General features: G+C 49.9%; 2 protein-coding genes across 2 annotated transcripts; both read right to left on the reverse strand.

Moving 5' to 3' along the window:
* Positions 1-2,160: 2,160 nt before the first annotated feature.
* Positions 2,161-5,638, reverse strand: LOC135888220 (zinc finger protein 850-like). Its single transcript, XM_065416030.1, has 4 exons — positions 5,512-5,638; positions 4,774-4,887; positions 4,310-4,457; positions 2,161-3,889 (listed from the first exon to the last, which is right to left on the reverse strand). The coding sequence occupies exons 1-4, from the start codon at positions 5,636-5,638 to the stop codon at positions 2,161-2,163; spliced, it is 2,118 nt and encodes a 705-aa protein (XP_065272102.1).
* A 5,607-nt stretch (positions 5,639-11,245) lies between these two features.
* On the reverse strand, positions 11,246-24,408 carry LOC135888221 (zinc finger protein 436-like). Its single transcript, XM_065416031.1, has 7 exons — positions 24,282-24,408; positions 23,544-23,657; positions 21,751-22,555; positions 21,381-21,666; positions 14,815-14,902; positions 13,357-13,536; positions 11,246-11,412 (listed from the first exon to the last, which is right to left on the reverse strand). The coding sequence occupies exons 1-7, from the start codon at positions 24,406-24,408 to the stop codon at positions 11,246-11,248; spliced, it is 1,767 nt and encodes a 588-aa protein (XP_065272103.1).
* Between the last annotated feature and the right edge of the window lie 431 nt (positions 24,409-24,839).

Consider the following 24,839-nt stretch of genomic DNA (forward strand, 5'->3'; position numbering starts at 1 on the left):
CCTTCTTCATGAGCCCCAGCCACGTGGGGCCGAAAGCCAGTGCTCTTTAAAAAAACCAACCAAACAACCCGCACTGATCACGCCTCCCTTGACACATTCCTGTGCCTCCACTGGGATGCTCTGCCCACACTTTGAGAATTGATAGTGTAGAGAGTCACCATGGGGATGCGTAGTCAAGATGGTAACACCTGCTCCTTTCCGTCTCCGGGATCCCCAGAGAAAATGTCCGAGCAGGAGAGCGGAACAGATCCGATTAACACTAACCTGGCAAAACACATTTTGGTGATTTCAGCTATAAACATTCCCTCCTTCAGCCCCTACCCCAGTGAATTCAATGAGACTGAGCTAGAATTGGGCAAGTGGCATGGGAGATGGGTATAATCGCTGAATTATTGATCCCTGAATTAACAGAACACAGGAATCCTTTGGATAGCTAAACATAGACTACTACAGTTACCCCTCTTAGAATCATAGAATATCAGGGTTGGAAGGGAGCTCAGGAGGTCATCTAGTCCAACCCCATGCTCAAAGCAGGAATAATCCCCAACTAAATCATCCCAGACAGGGCTTTGTCAAGCCTGACCTTAAAAACCTCTAAGGAAGGAGATCCCACCACCTCCCTAGGTAACCCATTCCAGTGCTTCACCACCCTCCTAGTAAAAAAGTGTTTCCTGATATCCAACCTAAACTTTCCCCACTGCAACTGGAGACCATTACTCCTTGTTCTGTCATCTGGTACCACTGAGAACAGTCTAGATCCATCCTCTTTGGAACCCCCTTTCAGGTAGTTGAAAGCAGCTACCAAATCCCCCCTCTTTCTTCTCTTCTATAGACTAAACAATCCCCGTTCTCTCAGCCTCTCCTCATAAGTCATGTGCTCCAGCCCCCTAATCATTTTTGTTGCCCTCCGCTGGACTCTTTCCAATTTTTCAACATCCTTCTTGTAGTGTGGGGCCCAAAACTGAACACAATACTCCAGATGAGGCCTCACCAATGTTGAATAGAGGGGAACGATCACGTCCCTCGATCTGCTGGCAATGCCCCTACTTATACAGCCCAAAATGCCGTTAACCTTCTTGGCAACAAGGGCACACTGTTGACTCATATCCGGCTTCTCATCCACTGTAACCCCAGGTCCTTTTCTGCAGAACTGCTGCCTACCCATTCAGCCCCTAGTCTGTAGCAGTGAATGGGATTCTTTCACCCTGAGTGCAGGACTCTGCACTTATCCTTGTTGAACCTCATCAGATTTATTTTGGCCCAATCCTCTAATTTGTCTACGTCACTCTGTATCCTATCCCTACCCTCCAGTGTATCTACCACTTCTCCCAGTTTAGTGTCATCTGCAAACTTGCTGAGGGTGCAATCCACGCCATCCTCCAGATCATTAATGAAGATACTGAACAAAACTGGCCCCAGGAGCGAACCTTGGGGCACTTCTCTTGATACCGGCTGCCAACTAGACATGGAGCCACTGATCACTACCCATTGAGCCCTTCGATCTAGCCAGCTTTCTATCCACTTTATAGTCCATTCATCCAGCCCATACTTCTTTAACTTGCTGACAAGAATACTGTAGGAGATCATATCAAAAGCTTTGCTAAAATCAAGGAATAACACATCCACTGCTTTTCCCTCATCCACAGAGCCAGTTATCTCGTCATAGAAGGCAATTAGGTTACTCAGACATGACTTGCCCTCTTCTTCCAAATCTTTGAAAATACACATTTACATTTCAAACTCTAGCTACCTAAGGTGGACACACTTTTAAAATCTCTCTCTAAACGTTGACCCTGAGTCAATTACATGCAAGTTGCTGAACCCTTTCTTGCCATGTGTCACAGAAGTTTAGATTCTGTGTGGATTCTTCCATGTTTAATGAGGTCAGAACTCCATATGAAATTTTTCCAGCAGTCCAAGCACCTCTGGAGTCTCTCCTGTGAAGATTGCCTAATGTTGCACAAGGTCTGACCTTTGTATGTAACCTTTCCCACAGTACAAGCACTTGTGGGGTCTCGCTCATGGGTCGATTGCCTGATGTTTAACAAGGTTTGACCTCACTGTGAAACATTTCCCACAGTCCAAGCACTTGTGGGGTCTCGCTCCTGTGTGGATTGCCTGATGTTAAACAAGATTTGACTTCTTTATGAAACTTTTCCCTCAGTCCAAGCACTTGTGAGGTCTTTCTCCTGTGTGGATTGCCTCATGATTAACAAGGTCTGACCTTTGTATGAAACTTTTCCCACAGTCCAAGCACTTGTGGGGTCTCTCTCCTGTGTGGATTGCCTGATGACGAACTAGGTGTGACCTTCTAATGAAACTTTTCCCACAGTCCAAGCACTTGTGGGGTCTCTCTCCTGTGTGGATTGCCTGATGATGAATTAGCTCTGACCTCTGTATGAAACCTTTCCCACAGTCCAAGCACTTGTGTGGTCTCTCTCCTGTGTGTAATGCCTGATGATGAAGTAGGTTTGACCTGTGTGTGAAACTTTTCCCACAGTCCAAGCACTTGTGGGGTTTCTCTCCTGTGTGGATAGCCTGATGTTGAACAAGTTGTGACCTCTGTATGAAACTTTTCCCACAGTCCAAGCACTTGTGGGGTCTCTCTACTGTGTGTAATGCCTGATGACGAAGTAAGTTTGACCTCTGTGTGAAACTTTTCCCACAGTCCAAGCACTTGTGGGGTCTCTCTCCTGTGTGGATTGCCTGATGATGAATTAGGTGTGACCTCTGTATGAAACTTTTCCCACAGTCCAAGCACTTGTGTGGTCTCTCTCCTGTGTGTAATGCCTCATGATGAAGTAGGTTTGACCTGTGTGTGAAACTTTTCCCACAGTCCAAGCACTTGTGGGGTTTCTCTCCTGTGTGGATAGCCTGATGTTGAACAAGGTGTGACCTTCTTATGAAACTTTTCTCACAGTCCAAGCACTTGTGGGGTCTCTCTCGTGTGTGTAATGCCTGATGATGAAGTAGGTTTGACCTCTGTGTGAAACTTTTCCCACAGTCCAAGCACTTGTGGGGTTTCTCTCCTGTGTGGATAGCCTGATGTTGAACAAGGTGTGACCTCTGTATGAAACTTTTCCCACAGTCCAGGCACTTGTGTGGTCTCTCTCCTGTATGTAATGCCTGATGATGAAGTAGGTTTGACCTGTGTGTGAAACTTTTCCCACAGTCCAAGCACTTGTGGGGTTTCTCTCCTGTGTGGATAGCCTGATGTTGAACAAGGTCTGACCTTCTTATGAAACTTTTCCCACAGTCCAGGCACTTGTGCGGTCTTTCTCCTGTGTGGAATGCCTGATGTTTAACAAGGTCTGACCTCTGTATGAAAGTTTTCCCACAGTCCAAGCACTTGTGGGGTCTCTCTCCTGTGTGTAATGCCTGATGACAAAGTAGGTGTGACCTTCTTATGAAACTTTTCCCACAGTCCAAGCACTTGTGGGGTCTCTCTCGGGTGTGGACTGCCTGATGATGAATTAGGTGTGACCTCTGTGTGAAACTTTTCCCACAGTCCAGGCACTTATGTGGTCTCTCTCCTGTGTGTAATGCCTGATGATGAAGTAGGTTTGACCTCTGTGTGAAACTTTTCCCACAGTCCAAGCACTTGTGTGGTCTTTCTCCTGTGTGTAATGCCTGATGTTTAACAAGGTCTGACCCTTGTATGAAACTTTTTCCACAGTCCAAGCACTTGTGGGGTTTCTCTCCTGTGTGGATTGCCTGATGTCTAACAAGGTCTGACGCTTGTATGAAACTTTTCCCACAGTCCAAGCACTTGTGGGGTCTCTCTCCTGTGTGTAATGCCTGATGACGAAGTAGTTGTGACCTCTGTGTGAAACTTTTTCCACAGTCCAAGCACTTGTGGGGTTTCTCTCCTGTGTGGATTGCCTGATGTCTAACAAGGTCTGACCCTCGTATGAAACTTTTCCCACAGTCCAAGCACTTATGGGGTCTCTCCCCTCTGTGGCTAAACTGATGTCTAATTATTTGTGTCTTCGAAATCAAACATTTCCCGCACTCGAGGGGCTGAGTGGGTTTCTCTCCAGTGTGGCATCTCCCATGGTTATTAAGATCTGAGAGCTTATTGAAGCTTTCCCCATGGTCCAAGCATTGAAGGAGTTTCTTTCCAGTATGGATTGTCTGATGTGTCACAAGCTGCGATCTCACAGTGAATCCTTTCCCACACTGAAGGTAGTGCCATGGTGTCTCTTCCTTGGGATTTGTCTGCTGTACTCTAGGATCCTCCTCTCTTCCCCCACTGTTAATAGATTCATCCACTTTCTTCCCTGGGTGGTTTCCCAGAAGCCTCTCTGACCTTTGCCAACTTCTCCAGGCTTCTGCCTGCTCCAAGCACTGGGAAAAATTCCCTTCAGCTCTTCCCACAAAGGTCCCCTGTGGTTCCACTTCCCCGGGAACTTCTTCATGATGTTTCCCCTCCTCATTCTCACTCCCTCGCTCAGCACCTGCTGGGAGAGACACAATCCAGACAGGAGTCATTGTGTTGGGGGGAAAGAGGAATAGCACAAAGGGAAAACCCAACACAAAGACTGAGCAATTGGATTCTGCCTCAACATCCCACCCAAACACTCACAGGGAAGGAAAGCTGGGAAGCAAACTCCTGCAGATAAGAGGCTGGGTGGAATGGCGTGAGCTATATCTGATGACTGCAGCCCTGTCCTGGCTGAGATTAGGAAGAACTGAGGGCGCTTACTCACACCATATTTTGGGATTCTCAGCTTTTTCCTTCATTCCCTAGATGGTTTATGTGTCAATCCTCACCTGTATGGGTGCATCTCGGAAGCCTTCTTTCCTTGCAGGCCTGGAGATCGGGCACCCACGGCTCTTCCCCTCGTTCCAGCCGGGCGATCAGCTCAGGTTGGGGAAAGGGGAATCCTGTGCAGAGGGTGAAATCAGACCAGATCAGGGTGCATGGAGCATTGGTGGAGTATTTGTCAGAAAGGACATTCCGTGAGTGGAACCTGTCCGTGCGCTCTGCTGAAGGAACGTGGAAGCCAAGAGGACGGGAAAATGGTCACTGAGCCCCCTTATGCAGAGTAAGTTGTCTGTGGAGGTGAGTTGAATTATTACTACACCCTCACTAGGCGTTCCCAAGATCTGTGCGCTCTGGGGGCCTTGCTGACTCACAAACAGCTCTGGACTTAAACCTCTGCCTCTTTCTAAACCTGCAGAGCCCAGAGCCCTCCCCATGGCTGGAGCTATTCCCAGGGAGGGAGGTGAACAGGGATTGTGTGTGCAGCGAGAAACAACACAGACAGGACAATGCTGGATTTATGCCCCTTTGAAAGCTGGATGGGTGGAGATGGTTTAGCTTGTCCATTAGGTTTTGACACCCATGTCCCACTGGAGAGGGCATGGAGATGCAAGTCTCTCTCCCACGGCAGCTGTGCATTATGGAACCCATTCGCCTCTGATCTAACTGACCGGGGAAGAACCTGACGAGATTCAGACACGCAGACCCCATGACTTCGAATAACCGAGGGGACAGGAATCCCTTACCCAGCGAGGTCACTGTCTCGTAGTTCTCCTGCATGACGTCCCTGTAGAGGGCTCTCTGAGCGGGGTCCAGGAGAGCCCCCTGCCCCTGGGTAAAATACACAGCCACCTCCTCGAAGGTCACCGGCATCTGGAACACCAAAAGCCCCCACTCATTACCTGCTGCTCCAGCCACAATCCCACTAGTCACAAGGGAGCAAGTGTTGGTGTCACTAGGCATCACCCTAGGTAACTCGGGGGGGAGGGGGGTGGAAGACCACGAGTGTCAATGAAGCCCTCCTGCTCTAGGCCAAAGTGAACCAAAGCTCCTCCATGTTGAACTCTAACCCACCTAAAATGCCAGCAGGTGAAAAGCAGGATGTGTAACAGTCAGCTGTCAGTTGCAACGCAGCTCAAACCTGTCTAAAGCGGTAGAGATAAGGGGGCCTACATGTCTCCAGCTGAAGGACAAGATAACTTGCAGAAGGGAAAATTACTAACAAGCTACAATGACAGCAGCCAACATTGCTTAATGTAACTGCTACAGGGGAAGGAAGGGGGGGGGGAGGGGGGGAAGGAAGGGGGAAGCTAAGCTGAAGTAAACAACTTGGGTATAAAAGGGAAAAACTGCTTGTATCTGCACGCTTGATTTGAGACATGCTGGTCTCCTAGTGCCTTTTCAGAGATCTCGAATAAACTTTATCTGCTTCTCTACCCTGGTGTGTTCATTGGCGTGAAGCACACCGGGCAACGAACCCCACTGTTGTCCCCCTTGGGCCCTCTGTGCCGGCAACAGAAGGATAAAGAAATGGAAGCTCTGGGAGCGCCAGAGTAGCAGAATCCCACCCCCACCCTGCTCAGAGCAGCCAGGAGGCTTCAGGGGGTGGGGAGAAGGTGAGAGCTCCTTGTCCCCCCACAGGACACGGAGCAGGGCAGGGTCTTCTCATTTCCCACACGCCTGCCAGACACAGGCTGATACGGGAAGCAGAGCTCTGAGCCGGGGACAGGGACAGGAATCCCAACAGCTTCCCTTCGTATTTCACAGCAGCCTCAGGCTAGTGGGGTCTCACTCCCAGCCCTGTGCAAGGGGGTTGTATCCTGTTTGAGAAATGGGAGAATGTCCCGTCTCCCCTCCCCCATCACCAATGGGCCCACTCAGAAAATCAACAGGTTCATCACACCTTGTCTCCTCCCTGCCCCTGCCCAGGAGCTCCCTGAAAATCCCGTACCTGAGCTGGCTCCATCACAGACATTTCCCTTCCCTGTCTCCTGGAAGACTGGAGCAAAACGTGGACGTGATTCCTCAGCCTGTTGGGGCAAGAGGGGCGATGGGGGAGGTTAGAGAAGGGGCTTCAGTCCATGTCACACCCCAATTCCCCCCCAGACTCTTCAGACCCTCCCAGTAACAGTATCTCTGAGCCAAATGCTAGAAAAAAAGCAGAACTAAAGGGGCCACTTTGGGGGATTTCCCCACACTGCCGTGTAAACTCCTCTCCCTTAGGAGCAGCAGGAGCCCTCTGATGGCATCACCTAAAGAATGAGCTGCCCTGGACTCCTGCAGCAGCCCCCAGGGACAGGCAGGCAGAGGCTGATCCCATTGGCCCATCCACACTCCCTGCCTCCCAAAGTAGCAGTGACTCCGGTGTGGCTGAGATGTGAATCCTGCCCAGAAATCAGACCAGGGCCCTGGGCAGACCCCAAAACTCATGAGACACAGACCCCACCAGCACGGGTGTGTCTGACAATAACAAACTGGGAGCAGGGTGTGGGGGCTGGGTTTTTGCCTCTGTCCCCCGCCAGTCTCCCCACACCCTCCTTCCCTCGCAGTGCCCCCCACTCACATCATCCCCAATTCCAGCCTCGCACCCTTCAGCCCCACAATCCACCCGAATCGCCCCATCTTCTCTTCAGTGCACCCCGGCCCCCATCCCAGCCTGCCCCCCGCATCCCCAGCACCCGCCTCCTGCGTCCCCCCCCCCCCGCCTGCACCTCTTTATCCTCCTCCCCCTGCAGCCCGGGTGTGCTGGGGGGGGGCGGGTCTCTCTTACCTTCCCTCCGAGCGGGGCCCCCCCTGGGGCAGGGGCCGGGAAGGGGCCTGGCCGGGCTGGGGGCTCTGCCCTGGGAGAGGCTCCCGGGGAGCAGCGGGAAGGGCCCTGCTGGAGATTCCCCTCTCCCCGCTGCAGCCAGGGCTCCGGGCTCCCAGCACCAGCCGCCGGGGCTCGGGGATCTCGCTGGGAGCCAGAGTCACCGCAGCGGCTGCGAGTCACTTCCTGCTGTCGGGCCTGAGCCCAGCGATCGCTCCCCCCAGAGCCGCCTCCCAGCTGCTCCTGGGTCCTAGCGATCAACCCAGCGCGCTGCAGCATCTCTGTGTCCGGCTCCTGTTACACTCACAGGCTCTACGGTCAGAAGGGCCCATCATGAGCATCTAGCCCAGGGGTTCTCACGACCAAATTTGGTGGCCTCACAGTGTGGCCAGCAACTCTCACTGGTGGCCGCTCTGACACTTTCCCCTATAATCCTAACTAACTTATCAAGAAGCCAATAAATATGCAGAGAGGTAAGAGGGGGAAACGGTCTTACTATTGTGGGGAACTCTTCTGGCTTATACACCACCCTGATAGAATCGAATAGCAAAAGGAGCTGAGTCCTCGCTCCCACTCCCTTTACCTGGAGACCCCCCTTCCACTCTGGTGTCTGAAACCCTGACAAGGCTGGCCCCAAGATTCCTGCGGGGTTTTCATCCCCAATTTTGTTGCGATCACTCAGGACAGAGGCTAGGGTGTCGTATCCCCACTCTGGGGTGCTCTCTTCACTCCGGACGCATCCCTGATGTCGCCATTCAGCATCGCATTGAGTTCAGAACAAATACGATTTATTAAACAGCAAGTAATAAAAAAAATAAGTAAAAAATGGGAAGGGGGAAAGGAAAACATGATGTCATCCTACGCTGCCCAGGGTCCCCCCCCTCACTCTCCCCAGTTGCTCACAGCACCCAGCTCCAGACTGCTCCAGACCCAGCAACCCTCTGCATCAGTGCTTCTGCTGCTCTGCCTCCGACCCAGCTCTGTCTGCTCCTCTGTCCTTCTCTGGCAGGCAACTCCAGCTCACACAGAGAACGGGCACCTGACTCCCTCATTGGCCTGCCTGCCTCAGGGTTTTCTTTTCTCATTGGCCCTTCCTGTCTTTTGGTACTGGGAGAAGCCAACCAACCCCTCTCCCCCCCACTAAGTTTCAGTAAGGGGCCAACAGTCATGGGGTTGTAGTAAGATGAGGCCCTGAAATATAAATTCTTGTGTCAGAGGCCTAGTCTGAGGCCTGAAGCCTGAACCAAAGTACTTCCAGGCACTGCTAAGCAAAAGCTGGGCTGTGAGCCAGAGGCAGGCCCCGCTCACAGAAGTTGGTGAGAAGAAGGTTGTTAGAAGCAGGTGCTTAACATATAAGTGCTAATAAGAGGAACTTGTGCCAAGATGGCACCTGGATAACCCGATACAAGGACACTCCATAGACATAACAAGGAACAGGCAGGTGCATCTTAAAGACAGGACAGCATGATGGATAGATCTGTATGTCTGGAACAACATGATCAAAGGGGAGACAGACCCTAATGAGCCAAGAGGCTGTACCTCAGTACATCAGGAGGGATGAGTAATTTGTCCTGTAACTGTATAAAAGTAGGTCCCAGAGTACATATCTTTGGCCAGCCTAGGGGGCAGTGGAAAGTCCCGCCACTGACTGAGCTGTGTCCATTGCCAGGGGGCACATATTCGTAGTATGTCCTGTAGAGTCTATAGGAAACTATTACTGTGCTTCATTTGAGAATAAACCAGGCTCGGGTTCCTTCGTACCTTACTAGAGTGTGTGGTCATTGGGGGTTCTCTCGGGGTCTGCTGTGTCAGCTATCTGCACAGAGCTGGGGCAGCAGTCAGAGGGAACACGCATGCCGCCGACTGTTATCATCATCGAACAAGAGTAGAGCACCACACCGGTAGCTACGGACAACACTGGTGACCCTGACCTCTGATCTGGTGAGTAAGCAAGCTGTCCGCTGTAGGAATCGTGATCTAACATGGCAGAAAACCACGAGCTAGGGAACCCCCTTTTCCCCTCCCTTCAAATCCCCATGGAGTTTCATAACTCCTGGACTCTCTGGATTGCCAGTAAAGGGGGTCCATATGAATTTCAAAAAGAAAGTGGGGAAACATGGACTGGCATATGTAAAGCAATGGCAGAAACAGACCCTTTAAAGAATAATAATAAAAGTAAAAAAGCAAGAATTTTGCAATTAATGTCTATAGCAGTACGATGGCTTAAACAGCACGCCATTATGCTAGCCAGACAGGTAATGGAAAAGACTAGGGAAGTAGAAGAGGTAACTAAAGCTTTGGAGGAAGCAACCCAGGCAGTCGAGCACTGGAAAGCCCAAGCCCTTTTAACAGGGCAACAGGCAGTTCAAACTCATGATATGCTCCAGCAAACACAGCAGGAAAATAAGAGATTAGAGATAGCTGTAGAAAACCTGCAAAAGCCAAAGGTACCGTCCCCCTTAGTTCAGCAGGCTTCAAGTGCTTTTACTGTACCTGAAGTGTGGGGACAGAAATGGAAACAGGTAGCCCTAGCTAAATTAAAAGATGGGACATGGGACAATTGGAATGGATGCTGCAGTGGGGACATGTGGAATGACCCAGTTGAATCATCCTCTATTGACCCATGGGTAGGGGCTACAGCACCACATCCGCCACCTTATGATGAGAACCAGGTTATGGGCAAACCCTCCCCCAAACCTAGATCAATTCCAGTTAAAACAGGAGAAATGGGAGAAATTGAGGGAGAAACCCCTGCCAAAGAACCTGACCCCAATACTCCGCATACACCCCAATTTACCCTTGATACTACCCCACGCACTGAGGGTCCACTGTCATTGAGGCCATGGAATGCAGTGGAAACGGCAACAAAAAGACTAACTGACAATTTAAGAGAACCATGGTCCCCTGGCAATTATGCAGAAAGAGAAATAAATCAGGCACCTAATTATATAGAGAGGGAAAGATATCAGGCATCTAAAAGTACATACACACCTCACCCGCCTCGAGTAAGCGGCTTAAGTGCCAGACTCGATGCTTTAAAAATTAATGAGCTAACTGCGGTAGCTGGAGCCGTCGGTCCCCCGCCTTCCGAGAATTTTAACGAATTTATGGCATGGCTCCATAAATGCTCATAGTTATTAAAAGCTGTGGGAATTGACATGTTACAGGAACCAATCCTGGTACAAACGCTTTTGGGACCACTGAACTGTTATACCCTTGGTTTTGATGATAATGTTATGCAAATGGTTAAACCTGTGGTTCAAAAGCATTTTAAGCTATCTAGTGAGTTAGCGATACTTAAAGGAATTACAAGAATGCCAGGGGAAGCTCCGGCAAAGCTAGCTGATAGAATACAAACATACACTAGGTTAACAGCGGCGGCTACAAATCTTGAGGATTTGAAGCAACTTGTGTTAGAGGCAATGCCTTCTGGGGTGTTAGATTGGATGAAGGCTTGGTGCAAGAACGGAGGTAGAGATATACCCTGGAATTAGGGTGACCAGATGTCCCGATTTTATAGGGACAGTCCCGATTTTTGGGTCTTTTTCTTATATAGGCTCCTATTACCCCCCACCCCCGTACCGATTTTTCACATTTGCTGTCTGGTCACCCTACCTGGAATGAATGGATTGAAAAAGTGGAAACTGCAGTTAAACAACAGGAAGGAACTCCTGTCATTGAGTGGCGTACACAGTTAGGACAGTGGAAAACAGAGGGTCCTGGATACTCTCCCCGCAGCTGTGGCCGGGGTTGGAGAGGTCACGGAATGAATAAAGGCAGAGGAAGAAATGGAGAGAGTGAACGGGTAGCGCCTGGAGTTTTGAAACAGGAGAACTTAGATCTGAAGGGAGAGATTGAGAAGCTGCGGGCACAGTTGCAGGCATGTATGATTGGCAAGGAGTCTCGAAAGGAGGAAGATAAGACAGGGATGAAGGTAGCTCAGGCGACGGTCTTGGCATCTGGACTGAATGACCCGATTGTCACTAATTCAACAGAATAGGACAGCCCTCTCTGTAACTCGGAATGCATTTTCCAGCAACCCATGACAATAGATGTCTGGGGACGCCCCCACTTAAGCAGCCGAGGTGGGGATGGGCTTGTAGATTTTCTATTGGACACGGGGGCTGGAATTCCGATAGTAAAAGATGAATTTAATGTATATCCAATCGGGGATTCCGTTCAGATCCAGGGCATATCAGGAACTAAGCAAACATATAATGTTAAAACCCTCCCTCTCCAGTTTGGTGTACATACCATTCAGGAAAAGTGTGCTATCGCAGGGAGAGAAAACTTAATTGGGGCAGAAACTATTAAGCCACTGGGATTAATCCTAGATTTTCCAAATATGTGTATTAGACAAACTCTCACTGTAACCCAGGATTCAAATGACACTAACCTGATCCCTATGGGGCTTGCTACGCAGACAGTAAAAGCAATAAAATCTAAACAGCCAACTCCTTCGCCGAAAGGCCGGGAAGGTTGGTGGGCTGAGATTCAAGCCGTCTGGGCAGCGGACTCCCTAGATACGGGGAAAATGCAGACCTCCATCACTTTAGAAGGGGATACACCCCCATACATAAAACAATACCCAATCCCTCAGGAAGCACAAGAATCTTTAAGACAAGTAATAGAAGAATTGGAAAAACGAAAATTGATTAGAAGGTGTTCGGCACCTAATGCGGCACCAATCTGGCCAGTTAGAAAACCTGATGGAACATGGAGATTAACTATTGACTATCGGGGGTTAAACAGAACTGCCAAACGAGGAGCACCAGTGGTGGCTGCCTACCCAGAATTATTGGAGGTGGTAACCCCTGATATGAAGTGGTTCTCAGTACTCAATGTGGCAAATGGCTTTTGGAGTTTACCTTTAAACCCAGAGTCCCAATACAGAACAGCTTTTGTGTTCCAGGGTGTACAATACTGTTGGAATGTTTTGCCTATGGGCTACTGTGACGCACCCACAATATTTCATACTGTAGTGAGAAATATGCTAGAAAAGGAGGGATTGTTAAAACCGGGAAGAATAGTCCAGTATGTAGAGGACATTTTAATAGTCAGTGAAACAGAGCAAGAACACGAAGCGTTAATGCAGCGGTTGCTGACTAGCTGCAGAAAGTAGGCCTTGAAACTTAACCTCTCTAAATCCCAGCTCAAACAAAGAGAAGTGCAATACCTTGGAATTCGGCTCAGTGCAGGGGGAAGATTTGTAGATAAGGAAAGGGTTAAGTATATCGTTAACCTCCCTATGCCAGTGGATACTAAATCTTTGCTGAAGGAACGTGGAAGCCAAGAGGACGGGAAAATGGTCACTGAGTCCCTTGTGCAGAGGAAGTTGTCTGGGGAGGTGAGTTGAATTATTACTACACCCTCACTAGGCGTTCCCAGGATCTGTGCGCTCTGGGGGCCTTGCTGACTCACACACAGCTCTGCACTTAAACCCCTGCCTCTTTCTAAACCTGCAGAGCCCAGGGCCCTCCCCATGGCTGGAGCTATTCCCAAGGAGGGAGGTGAACAGGGATTGCGTGTGCAGCCGAGAAACGACACAATGCTGCATATATGCCCCTTTGAAAGCTGGAGGGGTGGGGATGGTTTAACTTGTCCATTGGGCTTTGACACCCACGTCCCACTGGAGAGGGCACAGAGATGCAAGTATTTCTCACATGGCAGCTGTGCATTATGGAACCCACTCGCCTCTGATCTAACTGACCGGGGAAGAACCTGACCAGAGTCCGACACGCAGACCCCATGACTTCGAATAACCGAGGGGACGGGAATCCCTTACCCAGCGAGGTCACCGTCTCGTAGTTCTCCTGCATCACGTCCCTGTAGAGGGCTCTCTGAGCGGGGTCAAGCAGAGCCCCCTGCCCTTTGGTGAAATAAATAGCCACCTCCTCGAAGGTCACCGGCATCTGAAACACCAAGAGTCCCTCACTCAGCACCTGCTGCTCCAGCCACAATCCCGCTAGTCATGGGAAAGGAAAAAAACCATGAAGGTCTGGGAGGGCCAGAGTTAGGGTGACCAGACGTCCCGATTTTATCGGGACTGTCCCGATTTTTGCTTGTTTGTCCCGCTTCCCGACCGATGTTCGGTCGGGACACGGGACAAACAAACAATTTTGCCCTCCGCTCCAGCGCACAGGCGGAGCCCGGAGGGGTTCTCGCCCCCACTCCCCGACTCTACCCCCTTCCTTCCCCCATTGGATCCCTCCCCAAATCCCTGCCCCATTGGATCCTGAGCTGGGCCTGGGGAGGAGACGCCCCTGTGCAGCAGCCTAGGCACATGGGCCATGGCCGGCCGGGCCGGGAGCGCTGAAGTGCAGCGCGGAGGTCGCTCCAGCCCTGCAGAGCACGGGGCAGCGTGGTGGGTCCGGAGGCAGCGCGGAGCAGGCAGGGCCCGGGTGGGCGGCGCGGCCTGGGGGCGTGGGCCGCCCGCTGGAGACACGCGGCGGAGAGGGGCTGCGGGGCCGAGACTTGTCCCAGACGGGGCAGCCGGCGAACCGATAAACTTCCCCGCCGCTGCCAGGGAGCCCTGCGCCTCTCCTGCTCGGCTGCGCTCCAGCGGCTTGCCCCGCCGGGAAGGAGCCGCTGGAGCGCAGCCGAGTGGGAGAGGCGCAGGGCTCCCTGCCAGTGGCAGGACGCGCTGCATGTGCTCAGGGCGGGCCGGGGGGTGGGAGGCTCCGTGGGGAAGGCAGCGCGCGCGGCCGGGGCGCTGTATGCGATCCGGCAGCACGGCTGGGGCCTGCTAATGCCCCCAGCCCCTGCAAAACTGTTTTTTTTTTTTTACTCCGCCACAATTTTTTGCTCCGCCAGAGTAGCAGAATCACAAACCCACCCGGCTCAGAGCAGCCAGGAGGCTTCAGGGTGGGGAGAAGGTGAGAGCTCCGTCGCCCCCAGCACACAGAGCAGGGCAGGGACTTCTCATTTCCCACACGCCTGCCAGCCACAGGCTGATTCGAGAAGCAGAGCTCTGAGCTGGGGACAGGGACAGGAATCCCGACAGCTTCCCTTCGTATTTCACAGCAGCCTCAAGTCAGTGGGGTCAGGCTCCAGCACTGCGAGTCTGGAAAATGTTCCCAGCCCTGCCGAGGGGGGTTACATCCTGTTTGAGAAATGGGGGAATGTCCCCTCTCGCCTCCCCCGCCACCAATGGGCCTACTCAGAAAATCAGCAGGTTTATCACACCCTGTCTCTGCCCTTCCTCTCCCTCCCTCTGCCCAGCAGCTCCCTGAAAATCCCCTACCTGAGCTGGCTCCATCACAGCCATTCCCTTTCCCCGTCTCCTGGAAGACAGGACGATCTGGAGCGAAACATGGAAGTGATTCCTCAGCCTGTCGGGGCGAGAGGCGCAGTGGGGGAGGTTACAGAAGGGGCTTTAGTCCATGTCACCCCCAGATTCCTGTGGAAGAAACTGAGTCTTCACTCTTGTGTTTGTTAGCAGCAAGTCAGAGGCAGTTTATTTCAAGCAATTGCAGGGGGAGCCTACGGACAGGGGGGTCCCCTTCCTTAGGCAGGTCTCCAAAGTACAACAGTTTCAAGCACGTATTTATAGATTCCCCTCACACATGTCAACGGATACAGCTGAATCTTGTTTATACATTTTCCTCCCCATTATCTTAGTCAGCAGTCCATTCTCAGCTTAAAGCTAGGTTAGAAAACAGTTTCCCATGTAGTTTTCCCATCCGCCTCGCACAATGCCAGCTTCTACAAATCTCGAGATGTTAGGGTTAAGGTTAGCCTGTCTTCTGCTCTGTCTCTTAACAACACTAAGATGGCTGCTGGAAATCCCCTTTTCCGTTTTCACACTTCCACATCCCCCCCAGGCTCTTCAGACCCTCCCAGTAACAGCAACTCTGAGCCAAATGCTAGAAAAAGAGAAGAACCAAAGGGGCCACTTGTGGGGGGGGGGGTTGCCTTGTAGCCTCTGTGCCCTGTGGGGTTTGTCCCCTGATCACTCCCACAGCTGGTTTGACCAGTTCCAGGAGAAGAAGAGCTTCTCTCCGCCCCTCCCCCCTCATGTCCCATGGGGCGGAGAAGCTGCCTTGGCATCTCTCCCCCTTCCCCCGCCAGCCTCCCCACATCCCCCCTTCTGTCGCAGTTCCCCACACTCACATCTTCCCCCATTCCAGCCTCACTCCCCTCAGCCCCACAATCCCCCTGATCGCCCTGCATCTCCCCATCTTACCTTCAGTGCGCCCCTGCCCCCAACCCAGCCTGCCACCCGTATCCCCAGCACCCGCCTTCTGTGGCCCCCCGCCTGCCCTCACCCCCCTGCACCTCTATATCCTCATCCCGCTGCAGCCCGGGTGTGCAGGGGGGAGCGGGTCTCTCTTACCTTCCCTCCGAACGGGGCCCCCCTGGGGCAGGGGCTCGCCGGGAAGGGGCCTGGCCAGGCTGGGGGCTCTGCCCTGGGAGAGGCTCCTGGGGATTCTGAGGGGGGCAGTCAGGGGGTGGGAAGTGGGAGGGGGCGGATAGGGGGTGGGACCAGGCTGTTTGCGGAGGCACAGCCTACCTACCATACAATTTTACAACCCCGATGTGGCCCTCGGACCAAAAAGTTTGCTCACCCCTGTGCTAAGTCCTTTAAGTTACTTTCACCCCTGACCATTGGGAAGGAAACAGACGCATGAGGGGAAGGCTGGCAGCAGAACCTCAAGTCTCCCATGCCAGGGGGAGTTCAGGATTTAGCCAAAACCAACGTCAGTGGAGTTGAGGATGTCGGCTGGTTCCTCTTCTCTGGTTTGCCCTGCTCAGCTTGCCTTTCAGGATCAGGATGATGAAAGCCCAACAGTGCCATTCTGGGTTCCAGGAGACAGTGGGTGTGAAACATAGACCAGGGTACAATCTGGACTGTTGAACTTCTTAAGTCTCCATCCCAGGGCATGGTTTACACTGTTTCCCAGGGTGAATAAAAATCAATGTTTGTTTGTTTTTTTAAATCAAGAAAATCAGATTTTTGTTATTTAAATCGGATTTTTTTGATAATTTTTTTCCTCAAAAACCATTTTATCTAAAGATAGTTTAAATTAAGATACATTATAGCTCAAAGATCTCTCATCATGGAATAGGGATTATACATTCCAATTCTATAGTATGAGACAATATAGTCATGTCATGTTTAAAAAAAGTTTTGTAAATGAGTTCCTCTAGTTCATGCATTAAGGACCCAGTCTTATTGGGTTCCACAGACTTCTGTATAGATTACTTAGGTTAATCTTTCTATCTAACCAATGTGACTCAGTGCTCAGTCTAGAAGATACCATTAGAGATGCTTAGATTTCCAGTTCTAAAACTGTGACTTTGTATCTCCAAAGTTAACATGCTTGTTAACAGCAAAAATGTTTTAAAATAAATTAAAATATAGAGGTGAGAAATAACAGACCTCACTGCTATTGTCCCTCTGCAAATTAGTGTACACAGAGTCAATCCCTTACCGCTCTCAAAAAGTGCAAAGTTTCAAAAAGTTCAATGAATACAAGACTGTTGGAGGCGGAATAGATCTGGACAAGGAGAAGTCTGGAGACAAATGTGAGAAGAGAGGGACATACACTTTTCTGTTAAAATATTATATGTTTGCTGTTGAAGAAACAAATCCAGAATACTGAACGTTGTTGTTTTAGTTAAATAAAACAATTTAAATGTCTGTCTGGTGATGTTCTCCTCCTAATACAGCATGGCAAGAAAATCCTCCAACTATTAATGATTAACCTGTTGAATTGGAGATAGTTCACTCCTAATGACTTCATAAATATCTGCTTCAATTACCTTTGGTAATGAAATAACCAAACAAACATTCATTGTCTGATATAGCTGTAAAACTCATCTGAAAAGTTTTCAAAATAAATCACTGTTTAAAAATGTATAGTGTGTACCTTCTAAAAATGAAACCTACATCTATCTCTGAGTTGTGAAGAATATGTATTAAGGTTATAACAACCAACAAGAATATGTTTTTATGTAGAAAACCATGATTAAATTGAGTCTTCCTGACTAGTGATTTAAATCAAATCCACCCTGCAGCTTCCCTGTGTGAACAACAAACCCCCCCACGCTCTGCTCCCACACAGCCACCAGCATTCAAAGGGGCCGGATTAGGCCACAGCCTTGTTCTCTCCAGTCAAATCCCCCAAACACTTCAATGAAAACACACAGGTCCAGACAAAATATTAAAACCAGTTTATTAACTGGAGCAAGTGGGTTTTCAGGGATTACAAGGGAGAAAGATGTAAAAGGTCAGAACCGGTTAAAACTATAAAATTAAAACATGCATTTTAAATTTTACCAATCTAAGGAAAATGCGAAGCAAGCAGGTTTTCTCACCCCACCTGCTGTTGCAGGCAGTTCACAGTTCTTAGTACCCAGGCTGGATTTCCTTCCAGCCTTGGTCCGTCCTCCCCACTCCAAGGCCCCTGTTGCCTTTCAAGCCATCTAGTTGCCTTCTGTAAAGATGGGAGAGAGGTAAAAATGGAGGCAATTCTCCCTTGTGCTTTTATACCACTCTCCTCTTTGAGGTTCATCCCCGAGCCGGGGGGCAGCCGACAGTCAGTCTGTGGCCTAAGTGAGCGTCCAGCCGTCCTTCCGGTGAATTGTAACTCTCCTGTTCCCAGCTCCACAGCTGGAGAATGGCCGACTAAGCAATTAATGGCCACTTAGCACATAGCTGGTGTGCAGGTACCATTGTCTCTGAGGAGCTCATCTGTGGGCGTTTTCCAGCTTTACAGCATGTAACAAACATACAGCAAACTCTCAGAGCTCCATGGACAGTGCTGATAGACACATTTTAACGGGACACTAATATTCACCAGGCGATGGCTTTTCCTATGATACCTCACAAGACATACTTTGGAGAAGATTTATCATTTTATAAACGTGGTGACCATAACAGTGTAGACCAGTAGTTCTCAAATGTGTTTCATTGCCCCCCCCCCCATGGTGTCTGTGGTCATTTACGCCCCCACCATCAAAAGCACATATATCACCACCCAGCTCTAAAGGCAGAGCAGTTGCTGGCGATGTGCACAGCTCTGAAGGCCTCCAATAGCAGCACAGAAGTTAGGGTGGCCACGTGAAAAATAATATTCATCAATATCGCTGTTCACAGCTGACTTATCACCCCATTGCCACTCTTACTTCTGTGCTGCTGCTGCACCTGGGTTTGAGAGCCTGATCATTTATCCCCACCTCCCAGCTAGGCCTGTTCCTTCTTCATGAGCCCCAGCCACGTGGGGCCGAAAGCCAGTGCTCTTTAAAAAAACCAACCAAACAACCCGCACTGATCACGCCTCCCTTGACACATTCCTGTGCCTCCACTGGAATGCTCTGCCCACACTTTGAGAATTGATAGTGTAGAGAGTCACCATGGGGATGCGTAGTCAAGATGGTAACACCTGCTCCTTTCCGTCTCCGGGATCCCCAGAGAAAATGTCCGAGCAGGAGAACGGAACAGATCCGATTAACACTAACCTGGCAAAACACATTTTGGTGATTTCAGCTATAAACATTCCCTCCTTCAGCCCCTACCCCAGTGAATTCAATGAGACTGAGCTAGAATTGGGCAAGTGGCATGGGAGATGGGTATAATCGCTGAATTATTGATCCCTGAATTAACAGAACACAGGAATCCTTTGGATAGCAAAACATAGACTACTACAGTTACCCCTCTTAGAATCATAGAATATCAGGGTTGGAAGGGAGCTCAGGAGGTCATCTAGTCCAACCCCATGCTCAAAGCAGGAATAATCCCCAACTAAATCATCCCAGACAGGGCTTTGTCAAGCCTGACCTTAAAAACCTCTAAGGAAGGAGATCCCACCACCTCCCTAGGTAACCCATTCCAGTGCTTCACCACCCTCCTAGTGAAATAGTGTTTCCTCATATCCAACCTAAACTTTCCCCACTGCAACTGGAGACCATTACTCCTTGTTCTGTCATCTGGTACCACTGAGAACAGTCTAGATCCATCCTCTTTGGAACCCCCTTTCAGGTAGTTGAAAGCAGCTACCAAATCCCCCATCATTCTTCTCTTCTATAGACTAAACAATCCCCGTTCTCTCAGCCTCTCCTCATAAGTCATGTGCTCCAGCCCCCTAATCATTTTTGTTGCCCTCCGCTGGACTCTTTCCAATTTTTCAACATCCTTCTTGTAGTGTGGGGCCCAAAACTGAACACAATACTCCAGATGAGGCCTCACCAATGTTGAATAGAGGGGAACGATCACGTCCCTCGATCTGCTGGCAATGCCCCTACTTATACAGCCCAAAATGCCGTTAACCTTCTTGGCAACAAGGGCACACTGTTGACTCATATCCAGCTTCTCATCCACTGTAACCCCAGGTCCTTTTCTGCAGAACTGCTGCCTACCCATTCAGCCCCTAGTCTGTAGCAGTGAAAGGGATTCTTTCACCCTAAGTGCAGGACTCTGCACTTATCCTTGTTGAACCTCATCAGATTTATTTTGGCCCAATCCTCTAATTTGTCTACGTCACTCTGTATCCTATCCCTACCCTCCAGCGTATCTACCACTTCTACCAGTTTAGTGTCATCTGCAAACTTGCTGAGGGTGCAATCCACGCCATCCTCCAGATCATTAATGAAGATACTGAACAAAACTGGCCCCAGGAGCGAACCTTGGGGCACTTCTCTTGATACCGGCTGCCAACTAGACATGGAGCCACTGATCACTACCCATTAAGCCCTTCGATCTAGCCAGCTTTCTATCCACTTTATAGTCCATTCATCCAGCCCATACTTCTTTAACTTGCTGGCAAGAATACTGTAGGAGATCATATCAAAAGCTTTGCTAAAATCAAGGAATAACACATCCACTGCTTTTCCCTCATCCACAGAGCCAGTTATCTCGTCATAGAAGGCAATTAGGTTACTCAGACATGACTTGCCCTCTTCTTCCAAGTCTTTGAAAATACACATTTACATTTCAAACTCTAGCTATCTAAGGTGGACACACTTTTAAAATCTCTCTCTAAACGTTGACCCTGAGTCAATTACATGCAAGTTGCTGAACCCTTTCTTGCCATGTGTCACAGAAGTTTAGATTCTGTGTGGATTCTTCCATGTTTAATGAGGTCAGAACTCCATATGAAATTTTTCCAGCAGTCCAAGCACCTCTGGAGTCTCTCCTGTGAAGATTGCCTAATGTTGCACAAGGTCTGACCTTTGTATGTAACCTTTCCCACAGTACAAGCACTTGTGGGGTCTCGCTCATGGGTCGATTGCCTGATGTTTAACAAGGTTTGACCTCACTGTGAAACATTTCCCACAGTCCAAGCACTTGTGGGGTCTCGCTCCTGTGTGGATTGCCTGATGTTAAACAAGATTTGACTTCTTTATGAAACTTTTCCCTCAGTCCAAGCACTTGTGAGGTCTTTCTCCTGTGTGGATTGCCTCATGATTAACAAGGTCTGACCTTTGTATGAAACTTTTCCCACAGTCCAAGCACTTGTGGGGTCTCTCTCCTGTGTGGATTGCATGATGACGAACTAGGTGTGACCTTCTAATGAAACTTTTCCCACAGTCCAAGCACTTGTGGGGTCTCTCTCCTGTGTGGATTGCCTGATGATGAATTAGCTCTGACCTCTGTATGAAACCTTTCCCACAGTCCAAGCACTTGTGTGGTCTCTCTCCTGTGTGTAATGCCTGATGATGAAGTAGGTTTGACCTGTGTGTGAAACTTTTCCCACAGTCCAAGCACTTGTGGGGTTTCTCTCCTGTGTGGATAGCCTGATGTTGAACAAGTTGTGACCTCTGTATGAAACTTTTCCCACAGTCCAAGCACTTGTGGGGTCTCTCTACTGTGTGTAATGCCTGATGACGAAGTAAGTTTGACCTCTGTGTGAAACTTTTCCCACAGTCCAAGCACTTGTGGGGTCTCTCTCCTGTGTGGATTGCCTGATGATGAATTAGGTGTGACCTCTGTATGAAACTTTTCCCACAGTCCAAGCACTTGTGTGGTCTCTCTCCTGTGTGTAATGCCTCATGATGAAGTAGGTTTGACCTGTGTGTGAAACTTTTCCCACAGTCCAAGCACTTGTGGGGTTTCTCTCCTGTGTGGATAGCCTGATGTTGAACAAGGTGTGACCTTCTTATGAAACTTTTCTCACAGTCCAAGCACTTGTGGGGTCTCTCTCGTGTGTGTAATGCCTGATGATGAAGTAGGTTTGACCTCTGTGTGAAACTTTTCCCACAGTCCAAGCACTTGTGGGGTTTCTCTCCTGTGTGGATAGCCTGATGTTGAACAAGGTGTGACCTCTGTATGAAACTTTTCCCACAGTCCAGGCACTTGTGTGGTCTCTCTCCTGTATGTAATGCCTGATGATGAAGTAGGTTTGACCTGTGTGTGAAACTTTTCCCACAGTCCAAGCACTTGTGGGGTTTCTCTCCTGTGTGGATAGCCTGATGTTGAACAAGGTCTGACCTTCTTATGAAACTTTTCCCACAGTCCAGGCACTTGTGCGGTCTTTCTCCTGTGTGTAATGCCTGATGTTTAACAAGGTCTGACCTCTGTATGAAAGTTTTCCCACAGTCCAAGCACTTGTGGGGTCTCTCTCCTGTGTGTAATGCCTGATGACAAAGTAGGTGTGACCTTCTTATGAAACTTTTCCCACAGTCCAAGCACTTGTGGGGTCTCTCTCGGGTGTGGACTGCCTGATGATGAATTAGGTGTGACCTCTGTGTGAAACTTTTCCCACAGTCCAGGCACTTATGTGGTCTCTCTCCTGTGTGTAATGCCTGATGATGAAGTAGGTTTGACCTCTGTGTGAAACTTTTCCCACAGTCCAAGCACTTGTGTGGTCTTTCTCCTGTGTGTAATGCCTGATGTTTAACAAGGTCTGACCCTTGTATGAAACTTTTTCCACAGTCCAAGCACTTGTGGGGTTTCTCTCCTGTGTGGATTGCCTGATGTCTAACAAGGTCTGACGCTTGTATGAAACTTTTCCCACAGTCCAAGCACTTGTGGGGTCTCTCTCCTGTGTGTAATGCCTGATGACGAAGTAGTTGTGACCTCTGTGTGAAACTATTTCCACAGTCCAAGCACTTGTGGGGTTTCTCTCCTGTGTGGATTGCCTGATGTCTAACAAGGTCTGACCCTCGTATGAAACTTTTCCCACAGTCCAAGCACTTATGGGGTCTCTCCCCTCTGTGGCTAAACTGATGTCTAATTATTTGTGCCTTCGAAATCAAACATTTCCCACACTCGAGGGGCTGAGTGGGTTTCTCTCCAGTGTGGCATCTCCCATGGTTATTAAGATCTGAGAGCTTATTGAAGCTTTCCCCATGGTCCAAGCATTGAAGGAGTTTCTTTCCAGTATGGATTGTCTGATGTGTCACAAGCTGTGATCTCACAGTGAATCCTTTCCCACACTGAAGGTAGTGCCATGGTGTCTCTTCCTTGGGATTTGTCTGCTGTACTCTAGGATCCTCCTCTCTTCCCCCACTGTTAATAGATTCATCCACTTTCTTCCCTGGGTGGTTTCCCAGAAGCCTCTCTGACCTTTGCCAACTTCTCCAGGCTTCTGCCTGCTCCAAGCACTGGGAAAAATTCCCTTCAGCTCTTCCCACAAAGGTCCCCTGTGGTTCCACTTCCCCGGGAACTTCTTCATGATGTTTCCCCTCCTCATTCTCACTCCCTCGCTCAGCACCTGCTGGGAGAGACACAATCCAGACAGGAGTCATTGTGTTGGGGGAAAAGAGGAATAGCACAAAGGGAAAACCCAACACAAAGACTGAGCAATTGGATTCTGCCTCAACATCCCACCCAAACACTCACAGGGAAGGAAAGCTGGGAAGCAAACTCCTGCAGATAAGAGGCTGGGTGGAATGGCGTGAGCTATATCTGATGACTGCAGCCCTGTCCTGGCTGAGATTAGGAAGAACTGAGGGCGCTTACTCACACCATATTTTGGGATTCTCAGCTTTTTCCTTCATTCCCTAGATGGTTTCTGTGTCAATCCTCACCTGTATGGGTGCATCTCGGAAGCCTTCTTTCCTTGCAGGCCTGGAGATCGGGCACCCACGGCTCTTCCCCTCGTTCCAGCCGGGCGATCAGCTCAGGTTGGGGAAAGGGGAATCCTGTGCAGAGGGTGAAATCAGACCAGATCAGGGTGCATGGAGCATTGGTGGAGTATTTGTCAGAAAGGACATTCCGTGAGTGGAACCTGTCCGTGCGCTCTGCTGAAGGAACGTGGAAGCCAAGAGGACGGGAAAATGGTCACTGAGCCCCCTTGTGCAGAGTAAGTTGTCTGGGGAGGTGAGTTGAATTATTACTACACCCTCACTATGCATTCCCAAGATCTGTGCGCTCTGGGGGCCTTGCTGACTCACAAACAGCTCTGGACTTAAACCTCTGCCTCTTTCTAAACCTGCAGAGCCCAGAGCCCTCCCCATGGCTGGAGCTATTCCCAGGGAGGGAGGTGAACAGGGATTGTGTGTGCAGCGAGAAACAACACAGACAGGACAATGCTGGATTTATGCCCCTTTGAAAGCTGGATGGGTGGAGATGGTTTAGCTTGTCCATTAGGTTTTGACACCCATGTCCCACTGGAGAGGGCATGGAGATGCAAGTCTCTCTCCCACGGCAGCTGTGCATTATGGAACCCATTCGCCTCTGATCTAACTGACCGGGGAAGAACCTGACGAGATTCAGACACGCAGACCCCATGACTTCGAATAACCGAGGGGACAGGAATCCCTTACCCAGCGAGGTCACTGTCTCGTAGTTCTCCTGCATGACGTCCCTGTAGAGGGCTCTCTGAGCGGGGTCCAGGAGAGCCCCCTGCCCCTGGGTAAAATACACAGCCACCTCCTCGAAGGTCACCGGCATCTGGAACACCAAAAGCCCCCACTCATTACCTGCTGCTCCAGCCACAATCCCACTAGTCACAAGGGAGCAAGTGTTGGTGTCACTAGGCATCACCCTAGGTAACTCGGGGGGGAGGGGGGTGGAAGACCACGAGTGTCAATGAAGCCCTCCTGCTCTAGGCCAAAGTGAACCAAAGCTCCTCCATGTTGAACTCTAACGGACCTAAAATGCCAGCAGGTGAAAAGCAGGATGTGTAACAGTCAGCTGTCAGTTGCAACGCAGCTCAAACCTGTCTAAAGCGGTAGAGATAAGGGGGCCTACATGTCTCCAGCTGAAGGACAAGATAACTTGCAGAAGGGAAAATTACTAACAAGCTACAATGACAGCAGCCAACATTGCTTAATGTAACTGCTACAGGGGAAGGAAGGGGGGGGGGAGGGGGGGAAGGAAGG

Source organism: Emys orbicularis, chromosome 13 (assembly GCF_028017835.1).
Source record: "Emys orbicularis isolate rEmyOrb1 chromosome 13, rEmyOrb1.hap1, whole genome shotgun sequence".
Classification (NCBI taxonomy): Eukaryota; Metazoa; Chordata; order Testudines; family Emydidae; genus Emys; species Emys orbicularis.

What these genes read in the sequence shown, in the direction of transcription:
- LOC135888220 (XM_065416030.1), bottom strand. Translation starts at nt 5,638, where the DNA reads ATGCCGGTGACCTTCGAGGAGGTGGCTGTGTATTTTACCCAGGGGCAG. An exon ending in TCCGAGATGCACCCATACAG is followed by an intron (nt 4,458 to 4,773) that starts GTGAGGATTGAC and finishes CTCTCCCAGCAG; the next exon opens with GTGCTGAGCGAGGGAGTGAG. An exon ending in GCCTGGAGAAGTTGGCAAAG is followed by an intron (nt 3,890 to 4,309) that starts GTCAGAGAGGCT and finishes AGACCTTGTTAG; the next exon opens with ACATCAGGCAATCCACACAG.
- LOC135888221 (XM_065416031.1), bottom strand. Translation starts at nt 24,408, where the DNA reads ATGCCGGTGACCTTCGAGGAGGTGGCTGTGTATTTTACCCAGGGGCAG. An exon ending in GGGAAAAGTTTCACACAGAG is followed by an intron (nt 21,667 to 21,750) that starts GTCAAACCTACT and finishes TTTCATAAGAAG; the next exon opens with GTCACACCTTGTTCAACATC. An exon ending in CGAGACGGTGACCTCGCTGG is followed by an intron (nt 11,413 to 13,356) that starts GTAAGGGATTCC and finishes CTCTCCCTTCAG; the next exon opens with ATCTAAGTTCTCCTGTTTCA.